Below are 12,560 nucleotides of genomic sequence, written 5' to 3' on the forward strand. Positions count from 1 at the left end.
ACGAGCAGCGCTTAGCCATCGGCCGCTGGACAGTCCAGCAAGAATCTGCACACAAACGGCGAGCTGCCTGCAGCACCGCGCCAGAGCGTCCGCAAAGTCTGTGCCCATCACCTGATATTTCAAATGCATTTCTATGATGTTCACTGTCCTCAAGCTTTGTGATGGTCATTCCTGTCGTCGGTAGCTTTCCCTAAAAAAGACCCCCCCCACACAAAAAAACAATTAGTGCTTTTCTAGTAAAGAAGGTACCATTATCAAAATAAGTATTAAATGAGTTTAGAAATGGCAAAGAACAGTGTAAACCAAAAAAGCTCTTTGTGCCATATACATATTACAAAATCTCTAGGGCAAATAAGAAATCATAACACTGTAATCAAAAAAGAAAAAAAATGGAGCCAGCCGTAAGGTACAGAGCAGCGACGAGAACGGAAACCAGTCGCATCTGCCTCGCTCCTCCAAACATGAACACAGGGACACAGAACACGGGCCTATTAGGACAGAAAACTAGAGCCCAGCACAGTTACTTCAGATGCAACGTGCAAAGGCGGCGCGGATCTGCCTCGCAAAGGCATTCGGAGGAAGCCCCTCCTTGGAAGGCAGAGCAGGGAAGCTGCAGCAAAAGGAAGCGAACAGGAGTCACACGGCATGGAAGACGGGTGGGGACCAGACGGGAGAGGCCAGGGGACAGACCTCATGGGCACAGGGCTGCACACGGAGCGTCAGTAACGGCCCAGGCTGAATACACAACGTACTCCCATGGCACCCGGTGGCTGAGGCTTAAGGAGAAGCGCGTTGGTGCTTTCTCAGGGGGCTGAGGGAGTGGGGGGACAACACTCTGCGGCTCCCCAAGCAGCTGCTCTCAGCAAGGCAGGGGGCCCCAGAGGGGCCAGAGGCAGTGCCGTGGCCCGCGGGGCGCTCCCGACCTGCCGAGCAGCTGCCCGGCCCCCTGCAGCGCGTGCGGCGCCCCCCATCCCCCCATGCAGGCACAGAGCCTGTCCGGAAGCTCACCGGGCGGCACACTGGACCGGGCTTGGCATCGCCACGGTCAGAGTGACGTGAGCACCGCCGTGCGAGGCACAGAGAAGCGCGAGGACAGCTCTGGGAAGTGCTGCGGAAGACGAGAGCGGCGGTCCCGCGTGGAAGGCAGCACTGACCCCGTGACGGCATGTTCTCCGTCCCTCAGAGCCAGAAATGGGTTCCACCGGGGCACACGGCATGCGCCACAGCACTCGGACCCCCTCCCAAGACCCCCCGCACAGAACAGGAACGTGGGGCCCCGCAAGGGCCAGGAGGCCTCCCAGGCACGTCAATGCCAACAGCCAAGGCAAATGTGGCGTGGACACCGGCCTCATCACCAGGGGCCTGAGCCCGCCCCAAACAGCAACCTCTGCTCCCTCGAGTCCAAGCCGGGCCCGTCCTCAGCCTCTTGGGGTACAAACCAGAAGCCAGAGCACGCCAGCGGGAAGGACTCAGCCTCATGTTTACTGGGGCCGCCTAACGAGGTGGAGCGCCAGTCTGGGGGGGCCTGGGCAGGTGCCGCCTGGGCCACGGACAGCGCGCCGACCAACGAGGAGGTACCCGCACACCCCAGCTTCATCCGCTTCAGTGTTTCTTCTGGAGTAAGTGTGGGGCAACCGCTCCTCTGCGTGTGGTTAAGCTTTCTGTGGGGGCACAGATGTGCCACGGGTGCCTCTGGCCCGGGGCTCCCCGATGTTCGTGTCCCGGACAGAGAGTATACTTTGTCTGAACCAACTCGGAACAAACAGGGGCTCCTGCCGCAGAGCAGGACCCGGGAACGCACGACGGGAGGACCCGCCCTTCCGTAACCACACGGGACAAAGGCCGTGAAACCAGAAGCAGCTACGGGACAGAAACTAGCTACGGAATACCCCATTTTAAATTTCTGTAGACAAACAAAACCTCTCTCCCCGCACCTTGCATTTTCTTCTTCCAGGCTCAGCCTTCTCAAGAGTCAGCAGCAAGACGACTAAACAGAAGCAGCTTGTGATCACTCGCAGCTCCTCACACCAGCTGCCCTCGGCCAGGCTCCTGCAGCCCTCGCTGCGGCTTTTGGGACCTCCCAGCCCACACCCTCCTGCACCCTCCCACGAGCCCGGCCCGCCGCCACCACCCGCGGCACCACAGTGGCCAGGAAGGTGGCACCTCCGAGACGGGGCTCCGGACGGTGACACAGCTGGTGGGCACCTCAAGCAGCCTGTGGCCTTAGGAGGCAGACCTCAAATGTCGGGTGGTCTCCTCCTACTGCGCTTAGACTAACGCGGGACTCCGTCAGCACAGTCGCACAGACACACAGCCAGGAGCTACGTGTACGAGGAACACTGTACCTACAGCAGCACAGACACAACGCAGGCAGGCACGCGCACTGCTTCACCCGAAAATCCAAACCACGCCCGGAACAGACTCTCAGATCCACAGTGAACAACAGAATATAAATTTAAAATGTATTTTACCTGATAGATAAAACCACTCATCCTAGGACTGGCAGACAACATTAGCAAGATATTTGGGAAGAGCAGAAGGTATCTCTCATTCTTTTCCTAATGTAAAAGAACAAAGAAATGCAAGTAATTTTGTCTTTAAAACATACGAATGTGAGAACAAGTTGTCTACATTAGATCTTATGAAACGTACGCATTTCCTTGTTTCTACCAATTCTATCAGCTAAAATAAATGGAAACAAAATTATGACAAAGTCTTAGACTTGCAAATAGCCTCCGCAGCATCTTAAAAAAAAAAAAAATTGGTTAAGGAATTCAGCTCTGCCATTAACTCTTTTTAGTTAGTCTAAAAGTGTTTGTTAGGTCTGACGAAAAACAAAGAACTCAAAGTTGGGGGTCGTGGTGGAGAACATTGGACCTTTCAAGCCGAAGGAGGACAGGATAAAATGTTGGAATGGACTTTGTTCTATTAATAATTCCTGGCACTTCCCTTAAAGCCCGATAAACAATTTGGTGTTGTTTTCATCCATGCTACAAACCTTAACTACTTTACATGAAAGACTTCAGAGCATTTCTATTAAAAACCACTTGCTTCAAAAAGGTTTAAAAAAAAAAAAAAAAACCCAGAGAGACGACAAGGACAGGACAGGTTCTTGGGAACGTAAAGCACGCAGACAGCCCTTCCACGCGCGGCCATTTCCAGCATTTCCCCAGCAAATGCTGACAGGTCCGGAAACAGGGTCCTCCGCAGCCCTCCGATGCCAGCCACATGCCACAGGCCTTGAAAACAGGTTGTGCACGTCAGACTTGTGTGACAGCACTACTGCACGCAGTGCACGGAGGTGGGCAACGTGTGGCGGACCCTTCGGAGCTTGGGCCCCGCGAGGCCCTACCGTCAAGAAACCTGTCCGACCTGCCGCCCTCTTCCCAGGCACGACCTGCAACCGCGGTCTGGGCACACCTACTCACGCGCCGGAGATCTCACGTTGTCAAGAAAACATTGCTTACAAACTAACGAAACATTTCCCAACGTTTCAAAGTGCATGATTAAAAGACTGTTTCTAGAAAGATGTGGGGTCTTTTAAGTCCATGTCGATTAGGAAGTCACAATTTCCGACAGTCCCCAGACTGACCTGAGTTGGGGTTTTCTTTTCAGAGTTTCAAGTTTGCAAATGGGTCATTAGCATATCTCGATCCTGTTAATTCCTGTTCTTGGTTTGTTTCCTTCTGACACACACAAAGGCGGGACAAAACTCCTCCACTCCTCAGGAAGACACGCTTGCTTGGTGAGCGGGTGAGGGGAACTCAGGCACAAGGGCACAGTCCACGGTTTCCCTCGGGGATCATACAAGAGTGTATGCTCATCTCTCACTTAAACCAAACCCACCGGGCCATGGACTTCCACAACGGCCAGGCAGAAGAGAGGACAGAACAGGCACAACGATGTAAACCATCAGAGACAGGCTTCCTAGAACGAGCGCGGCGGCAGGAAGGCCGGGGCAGGCGGGGACACACACCCTGCTCTGTGGCGACAGCTGCGACACCGGTCCTGTGTGGAGGCCACCCTTCAGGGGACACAGGCTGGCCACCACTCATCCTGGATGACCTACGCTGCTCAAGTGGCCTGCTAGGAGCTGAGCCCCACTGGCCAAGCAGAAGCCACTTTTACGTCACATAAGGACAGAAGGCGGACAACAAATGAGGATACAGGAATTCTATTAAAATGACATTCCTTCATAAGCTCTAATCATGTGATGACAAAAGCGTAACATTCTAAGGTATTTATGTTCTTGACTCACTGAGGAATCGGAGAAAGCGTTTACAAAACACATTACACTGAATACAAATTATGTTCCGCTCTCAACTCCATTTCTTCCCAAGACATCATAGGGTGTTTCAGGAAAGACAGTCTGGAGAGGGGGACAGGACAGGACCACTGCCAGTCCAGCAGCCACCCTGTCCCTCCACTCCATTCTGCACCCACACGCTCTGCAGAGGGGAGCCCAGGCCCCGCGTACCTCACTCCCGGCGCACTGAACCATGACCTGAGACATGTACACAACACCACCCAGGGTCGAAATGTCGTCTCCCTCCCAGCTCCGGATGGCCTCCGTCAGAATCTGCAACTCCAGTTCCTTCCTTTTCCGTACTTCCTGACACTGGGCCTGAGACAAAGAACACCAGTGTTAGAAGACACAGAAGCCTCCAGAACCTGCAGTGTTGGCCGTAAGACAGACAATCCATTGAGCGAGGGTCTGCGTTATTCACGAGCACGGGAGTAAGAGTGGCGACGCCCACGGCAGCTCCGGACTCAAGCGTTATTTTAGATCCAGCAGATCTTGCTACTCTTAGGGAAAAAAAACGCAGACTGGACAAGGACGTATTTTCTGGTTTTACTGGTCTCTGCTGGCACAAAGACTGAGCAAGGGACCGAAAGCAAGCGCTGTAAGTCAGACACATTCCAGAAACACCGGGGATGTGACAGCCCAGGGACAGGGAGGGGCTCCACTCGTCCTCCCGAAGACACGGTCCGTAGAAAAGGACCTTTACAAGCAACCACAGCATCAAACATGTGGTAGCTTTTTAAAGGTTCAACTATTTGTAATTTTCCTGGTGTCCTTAGCCCAGTAAAGCAGGCGAAATTACCACCACGGTAAACAAACTAGCACATTCATTTCTATTTCAATACACCGAAATTCTAACTCTCAGTTTCTTCTATCATCACACTTTTTTAGGTAACAAACATTTTTCTACATTCCTTTGTCGTAATAATGCCTGGGAGGAAAAGCCCTAACATTTAGCTAAATCACTTACCGAGAGATTTTTGAAGGCAGTCATGGATTTCTGAATATCTTGTCTATCTGGATGATAATCCTTTGAATAGAAGTAGTATTATTAGCTTTCATAACGTAAAGTCTTTTTTCTTCAAAAGGCACTGTACAGACTAGCTTGAAACTTTCCCAATGCTTTTCAACCGACAACAGATCTGATTTTCCTCATTAAAGCGCCATTCTTGTTCTCAGGAAGCCGCCGGGCTCTGGGGAAACGACAGTTTAGAAAAGCCCACGGCAGAGTCTGCACCCACCCCCGCAACCAGCCTCCCACGGACCCGGTGCTCCGGCGCCCGAGAGCAGAGGTGGGCGGCGGGGCAGGGGCCACAGGGCCCTCCAGACAGCGACCTGGACACAAGGCCCCACCGGGCCTACAGCCCAGCACTCCGACACAAGACAAGCCTGCGCCAGGAAGTGCCGGGCTCTCTTCTGTCACTCCTGTGCAAACGCAGCCCCAACGACCTATGGCCAAGCGTCCCTAACGCGGCACCTCAATGCCTCGCAGAACAGAGATGTGCGTTCTCTAGTTTGGGGAGGTTTTTCTAACAGCAGCCGTGGGTAACAGAGGACGAGAAGGACATGTTTTATATGGAGCTGGGGAAAGGAGAAAACTTAATATTTTACAAAATCGTTTTTGAAAATCCATTAGGTCAAAACCCCACAAAGCACTCTGGCCGGCTGCAGCCTCTGAAGTGGACGGAGAGTGTCCCCGATGGGCTCGGCTTCCAAGCGGCAGGCGCGCCGTACCTCCATGTGTCTCTCCAGCTCCTTGAGCAGCGTGGGGTACTTGTCCAGGCGCATGAAGGGTCTGCTGAGGCCGGTGGTGAGCACCAAGATCCCCGGGCTGCTGGCGCCTCTGCTCTCCATGAACTCGCCCAGCTGCTCGCTGGCCGCGTGCCGCGGGGAGAGAGCAGACAGCGGTGAGTGCGTGCGCCGAAGCAGGGGGCGCCCTCCCCGCCAGTAGCCCCGGGTCATGACACGGAACGGGGTCCCTGGAACACTGGACACGGAGAGCCCAACAGGTGCGGGCCGCGCTGGCCCATCTCGGGGGCGCGCCCGCTCGGGGAGGCGCAGGAGCAGCCGCGCGACCCCGACCACCGCCCCGCGAGCCTAGCTCCCAAAGGAGTGGCCCGCTCGCAGCAAGCGCCCTCCAAGCTAGAACAGACGGTGACTCTCTGGGCACCTCGAGGTGGCTTAAAACACACACACGGACAAGGTTAAGGCTGCTTCCCGCTACTATGACCTGCAGCAGGGCACCCCCGGCCCAACAGCCCCGGGAGCGCTGTGAGGAACGCAGCTGAGACAGCACGACTGAGGCTTCACGGCGTCAACAGCACCGTCCCACCGTCACGTCTCAGAGCCTCTCGGTCGAGGAATACCGTCACCTGCGTCCACCGACGTGGACCCTGAGCGCGCAGTCAGAAATTAAAGACGCTGGAAGCCACACCTGCGTATTTTCCCAGTCCTGTCATCCTCACCCTGTTTCTCATCTGACTCCACGACCACCACACCAGCTCCGCCCCGAGTCTCAGCCCCACAGCAGAGCGTCTGGGACGACCCGAGCAAGCCAGTGAGTGCAGCCGTGCGCATCAAGCTGGGTCGGTGACAGACCCATCAGGACTCAAGCTGGGGACCGGGGCTCTGCCCTTGTGCCCCAACCGCACCCCTATGCTCCCCACTCTTGTCCTTGCATCATTCCAGGCACAGCGACATGAGGGACAGACAGGCTGGGTGGAGGACACACCAGCTCAGGTCACCACCCTGACCTCTGAGCCCCCACGTCCCCTACTGGGAGGAACACCAAGTGAAGCCAAAAAACATGGAAACCCTGAACACCTGAGCACATCGGTCGTCAGTGCAGGTGACCTGGTCTGACCTCGGGGACCCCCAGCCCCTGCCTCACCTCCTCTGATCCCTCACCCCCAACTCAACGACACCTGCCCACTGCCCGAGCTTCTCAGGAGCATCAGGCACGCTAGGGCTCCTGGTGAAAACGGACACGCTTCGAGGCGGCTAGTTCAAAAGTACTGAGCACGGCCACTTCCTCCAGTTCGACTAACAGGACTGCCTGTGGAAACAAGAGGACAAGAATCGGGGTTGGCACAGCCGCCTCTAACCCAGCCACGACGGATCCTGCACATCCACAGGGAAAGCTGTTCACGTAGCTAAACCCACTTAGACATAAAAGGCTGCACATTCCAGGTTGAAAGCAAAGGAATCGATCATCGTGAAACTGGACTGACACTTCTATTTTTTTTTTTTTAAGATTTTATTTATTTATTTGTCAGAGACAGAGGGAGAGAGAGCGAGCGAGCACAGGCAGCAGAGACAGCAGGGGAAAGCAGGCTCCCCGCCGAGCAAGGAGCCCGATGCGGGACTCGATCCCAGGATGCTGGGATCATGACCTGAGCCGAAGGCAGCCGCTTAACCCACTGAGCTACCCAGGCATCCCCTGGACTGACACTTCTTAAGCACACAAGACCTCCTCAGCTCTCTCTACCTGAAGCCCGGCTTATGAAAACGAGGTGGCCCGGTCGGGCCAGCGGCACTCCCCGAGGCCAGGGCGCGTGCCCGGGCTGTGTCAGCAGCACGGGACTAACGAGGTGAGGGGCCGGGGCCGCCTGCCTAGCTTCCCTCCTGTACCGACACCTCCGCTTCTTGAAGTCAACCCTCCGAATTCATTTCTATATTCACATTCTGGCGGTGTTAGCAAAGCCAAAGCAAATCCTTAAAACGGGGAAGGTTTCACACAATCCTAGCTCTAGAAACTCATCACACATGACGCTTTCTCATTTCTGTAAGAATAAGGCTTCAGGGTTTTTCACCTGCAAGGCAGCCCTTCACGGTGACAGACTTAAGTCATCAAAGAAGCCGCCAAGCTTCCTCTAGAAGCGCGTGGGTGTAAGACACGGGGCAGCCTGTGTGTGCCTGTAACGCGCTCTCGGAGACTGGTTTCCTCCCGACAGCCCCCGACCGCGGTTACTGAAGCCGGGCACAGCGGGGTGTCACCGCCACCTTGCTGCGCGTGGGTCCGGCGTCTGCCCGAGGCTGTGGGGACCTACGGGCCAGGAGCAGCACCTTGGAGCACCTGCCGCAGAGTTAGACGCTTTATCACCGTTTTGCCTCCTCCCTCCTTCCACATCAGCTTCTGCCCACTGGGACGGGCGGGTAACTGCGGAGCCCAGGCTGGCTTTCTCCCAGTCACTGCCTTCTCTCAGCTCGGATGGAAGTGAGAGCCGCAGCCAGGAGAAAGCATCGGGAGGGATGGCAGGAAAGGGATGACCCGCTTTCGGACAAGCACTCTGCTGGGCACCCGCGACACTTCTGTACATAATCCCCAGGCACATGAGCAAGCCTGCCACACAGGTGTCCTCTTATGCGCGTTCACAGAACAAGGCACCCCATGAGGACGGAGGCCCCCACCCTCCCTGCTAGTGGGGTGGCTGACCCCGAGGAGAGCCCCAGAGCCTACGCCAGACTCAAGCGGCTGGTGTGGCCCCTGTGACCGTGCTGTCCTCCTTTGTGTCTCACACACACGGTGCCTGCCCCTCACACCTTCATCCTCAAATGCCCGTCTCTGCCAACTACCGCATCCACCCCTAAAGCAGCGGAGTGGAAGGATGGACTGACGACAAAGAAACGGGTATGTTAGCCGCGTTTCTCGCAGTGTCTGAGCCAGTCAAGCCCAGTCCCATAAGAGCGGAACTCTGTGGACTGAAAGTACATTCCACGACTCCTTCCAATGCAATCCGCGAGGAAGCTTTCCTACCCCAAGAAAATCACAGGAAGTCCAATCGGAATGGTCTTTTTTTTTTTAAATACTTCTGCACATGAAATTTCCTAACTGTCGTTATGGCAGAGAAAAAGTAACAGAACTACACAAGTTCTACTTCTCGCCTCCTCCAGAAACACCCTTGAACTAAGAATTTAAAATGACATTTCTGCAAACAAAAGACCTAACTTCTTTTAACATCCATGATCCCAGAACGCCAGAACATGTACACAGTTAAATTTTTATAGATCATTTTTCATTTTAGTTTTTTAAATTTAGTGCAAGACAAAACAGCTGGTTACGGCTATTTTGACAAAACAATGGCTCTTTCAGCTTGCTTCCTCCCGATGCTAGCAACCTTATGCGGCAGGCCTCCGCGGCAGTTACTGAACTGACACCGGAGGCGCCAACAACAGGACGGTCCTAGAGAACACCACCGCGTATGCCAAGCAGAAAGCAACAGTTACGGGGCTGGGGAAAAACCCTCACTTCACAGACTCAGTTATGAAACACATCACTTACTCAAAACTGGAAGCCACAAACCTAGGTCTCCTGTCATGAAAATGCAAAAGGAACCTCTGAGCTCTGATTCTACACAACCCACAGCCCTGTCTACGCGTTCCCAAGATTCACACCCAGAATTTCAACCGCATGAGCAATCACACAATTGCAAATAAAGCCTTTACAACTTCTAATCAGTACACTTGAATCAATCCTTAAAAAGCACATTCAAGCATAAAAATAGGTTAATCAATCCATAAGCGGGGCAGCTTTAAAAACCCCAACAAGTGCAGGGAAGCAGGGAAGAGGTGACAGGTTAAGAGGCCAGAATAAAACGTGGTAAAACGAAGAGAAGGTCCCAGCCAAACGCAACCCTGTCTCAATTCACCAACTTACGCTTGGGAAGCAGGGTCTGACCGGGGGGCAGGACGGGGCCTCTCGCCGCCCAGAGACCTCAGGAGGGCACAGAGGCAGCGCATGCTGCCAGCCCAAGCAGCGGCCACTCTCCCGGCTCCCCCAGCCAGAGCGCAACCCGGACCCTCCCGTCCCGCAGACACGCCACGTGGAGGCGGCACAGGTTCCCCACTCAAACTTGTCTGTATTCCTTCCCTGTTATTTTGGGGAAATGCTGCACCTAGGTTTCAGCTAGGACACAGACAGTCATTGCACTAATAGCAGAGAAGAAGGGATAAACGTCGCGTACTCCCAAGCATTTCCCTTCGGAGTCTGCACCTTCGTAAACAATCTGAATCCCTTTAAATGCCACCTTCACGACAGATGTCACTTCCATGGGGAAAAATACCTCGTTAGAATCAGGCCCCAAAAGAGCCCAACTCGACCCTCTCTAGACTTCCAGCCAGACCCTAGAGGATCAAACCCCGCCCCCCAAAAAGGAAGAACAAAAGTGTTCAAGGACAGTCATCCTATTTGCTTCCTGCTTGTCTCCCCTATTGCCATGCCAGTAATTCCTGCGATACTCAGAAATGCAAATGTAACCCTTGCATTCAGCTTTTGTGGAAATGCTAATGCCCCAGAGGCCAAGGCAGAGCACAAAATGGAAGGCATGTGGGAACACGGCCGGCCGCCCTCCCAGAGGCAAGGAGGAAGAGTTTAGGGGAGCGGGGGCTGGGTTCTTTGGGTTCCATTTCTTTGGACACCATATATCCTGACCTCCCTTTCCTTCTGTCACCCGCCACAGGCCGCTGCCTCATTTCAGGACTGGAGGAGCTTCCCTTACGTTTCAGCACACGGAGCCACAGTGGGAGCACAGGCTCTTCGGGGGGACGGGCACAGAGAGGACCGCAAGTAGCACGGACGCCGGAGCACCTGCCCACTCAGTCCCGCTCTCCCGCACCTTTTGCTTCATGCTTTACAGTAACCCCACCAGCCGGCACTTCCAGAGAAGGGACAGCAGCCCGGAGAGGCAAGAGGCCTTGCGCAAGGCTCAGCAGCGGAGTGCACAGCTGGGGCTCCAACCAGGTCAGGGTGAGCCCGAGGCCCTGGCTCCGCAGCCCCGCCGGCCGCCGCGCTGGGGGGGGACGCTACCCCGAGGCCCGGCTCCATTTACAAATAGCCCAGGCATACTTGTCGGCGAGCGTTTTTAAGTTGAAATATTTAAATATTTAACTCTAACTTATCCTTAATGCTACTGAAACAATTTTTCATTTACAGTTTAAAAATTTTTAAATGGATCTTTTCAAGAGTAACTGTGAAGATCTCTCTAGCACACCAGGAAAACTCGGTGCCTCTCTCAGAAGCGGAAGCGGGGCGCCTGCACTCCCCCCAGCAGCCCCGGCCCCACCAGCCGCTCTGCCGCCTCCTTCTCCGCCTCCTTCGGCCTCGCGGGGTCTCAAGGGGTCTCACCGAGCCAACGGGCAGATGCGCTGTTTCACTTCTTTTAGTTCTGCTTCAGGTTGAGAAGCTGAAGCTAATTATCTCCGACTTAACTTTTACCCGTAACACCCAGCCCTGGTTTTAACAGGACCACATTCTCTTAGGGCAAATCTAATTCCAAAGCCCGTGCTTGCCTTCTGGGAGCTCACAGAAACAGGAAGCGGCAGCCTGGGGTTAGCTCACAGCTGCATCCCGGAATCCTAACGGCTCCTCCAACCCACTGTCCCAAGGGCTCCACGCTAAAGGAAGACTTCAAAAAACACCCTTTTTCTGCTCCAAAACGCTACTCAGCACCTCAGAGACCCCTGACCAGCGCTTCCCGGGCCCTCAGCTCAAGAGGAAACTAAAAACACCGTGACTGTTGAACGAACAAGTGGGTATCCGCACAGTGTCACGCAACACGTGGCCAAAAGGAGCGGATGCAGAGGGCACCCCGGGGGCCTTTGCCCTCAGGGGAGGGGGTGTGAGGGCGCGTACCTGTGCTCCGTGAGGACGTTCACTGCAGATGGGTGGTTGGCACAATACGCAAGGTACAAGGTTTTCATTTGCGGCATCAGATTTAAAAAGCACCCTCCGACCCGCTGCTGAGCTTCCGGTAGCCTGCAGACGTGCGACACAAGGGAGACATCCTAAACTTCATGGGCAGAAGGGAAATTGCCAAGTAACGAATACAGAAAACCAGAGTGAGGAAGACCTCCTTGTGTACCACCTCTACGAAAACAAAATATACAAAATCGCAGGACGTGGGCTCACACCAGCCACCAAGCAGACAGAAGCCCATACCTGGAAAGCTCCTCTGCTACCGAGCGGCAAACCGACCCGTCTTTCCGCCTGCACCCAGCTGCCGTGGCCACCTAGGCACAGCTCCAGACCCCCAAATCAAGGCTTTGGGCAGGGGAGGACGAGAGGTCACAAACCCGTCAGTTTTGTATAAAAGGGGAATCAGAGAATGCCTTGGCCAGCAAGGTTTGCTACTGAGGTAGCACGGGGACAGGCAGGCGCGCGCACACACACAGACACACACACACACACACACACACACACACCCCCCCCACAAAAACACCACAGCCCTCCTTCCGTTTAGGGGAAAGCTGGAGACCGGGC

At 54.7% G+C, this 12,560-nt stretch overlaps 1 protein-coding gene across 4 annotated transcripts in view; it reads right to left on the reverse strand.

Annotated features, from left to right (window-relative positions):
• The window catches only part of ARHGEF7 (Rho guanine nucleotide exchange factor 7), a 121,819-nt gene that overhangs the window by 22,343 nt on the left and 86,916 nt on the right, over positions 1–12,560 (reverse strand). For all 4 annotated transcript variants that reach the window (XM_032881028.1, XM_032881029.1, XM_032881030.1 and 1 more), the window contains 6 exons: positions 11,934–12,056; positions 6,038–6,176; positions 5,274–5,333; positions 4,478–4,624; positions 2,472–2,558; positions 112–190 (listed from right to left, as the gene is read on the reverse strand). In XM_032881028.1, the coding sequence (XP_032736919.1) occupies positions 112–190; positions 2,472–2,558; positions 4,478–4,624; positions 5,274–5,333; positions 6,038–6,176; positions 11,934–12,056 (635 nt within the window). The remainder of the gene's footprint in view (positions 1–111; positions 191–2,471; positions 2,559–4,477; positions 4,625–5,273; positions 5,334–6,037; positions 6,177–11,933; positions 12,057–12,560) is intronic.

The sequence above is a fragment of the Lontra canadensis genome, unplaced genomic scaffold (assembly GCF_010015895.1).
Source record: "Lontra canadensis isolate GAN:19392208 unplaced genomic scaffold, GSC_riverotter_1.0 scaffold73, whole genome shotgun sequence".
Lineage (NCBI taxonomy): Eukaryota > Metazoa > Chordata > Mammalia > Carnivora > Mustelidae > Lontra > Lontra canadensis.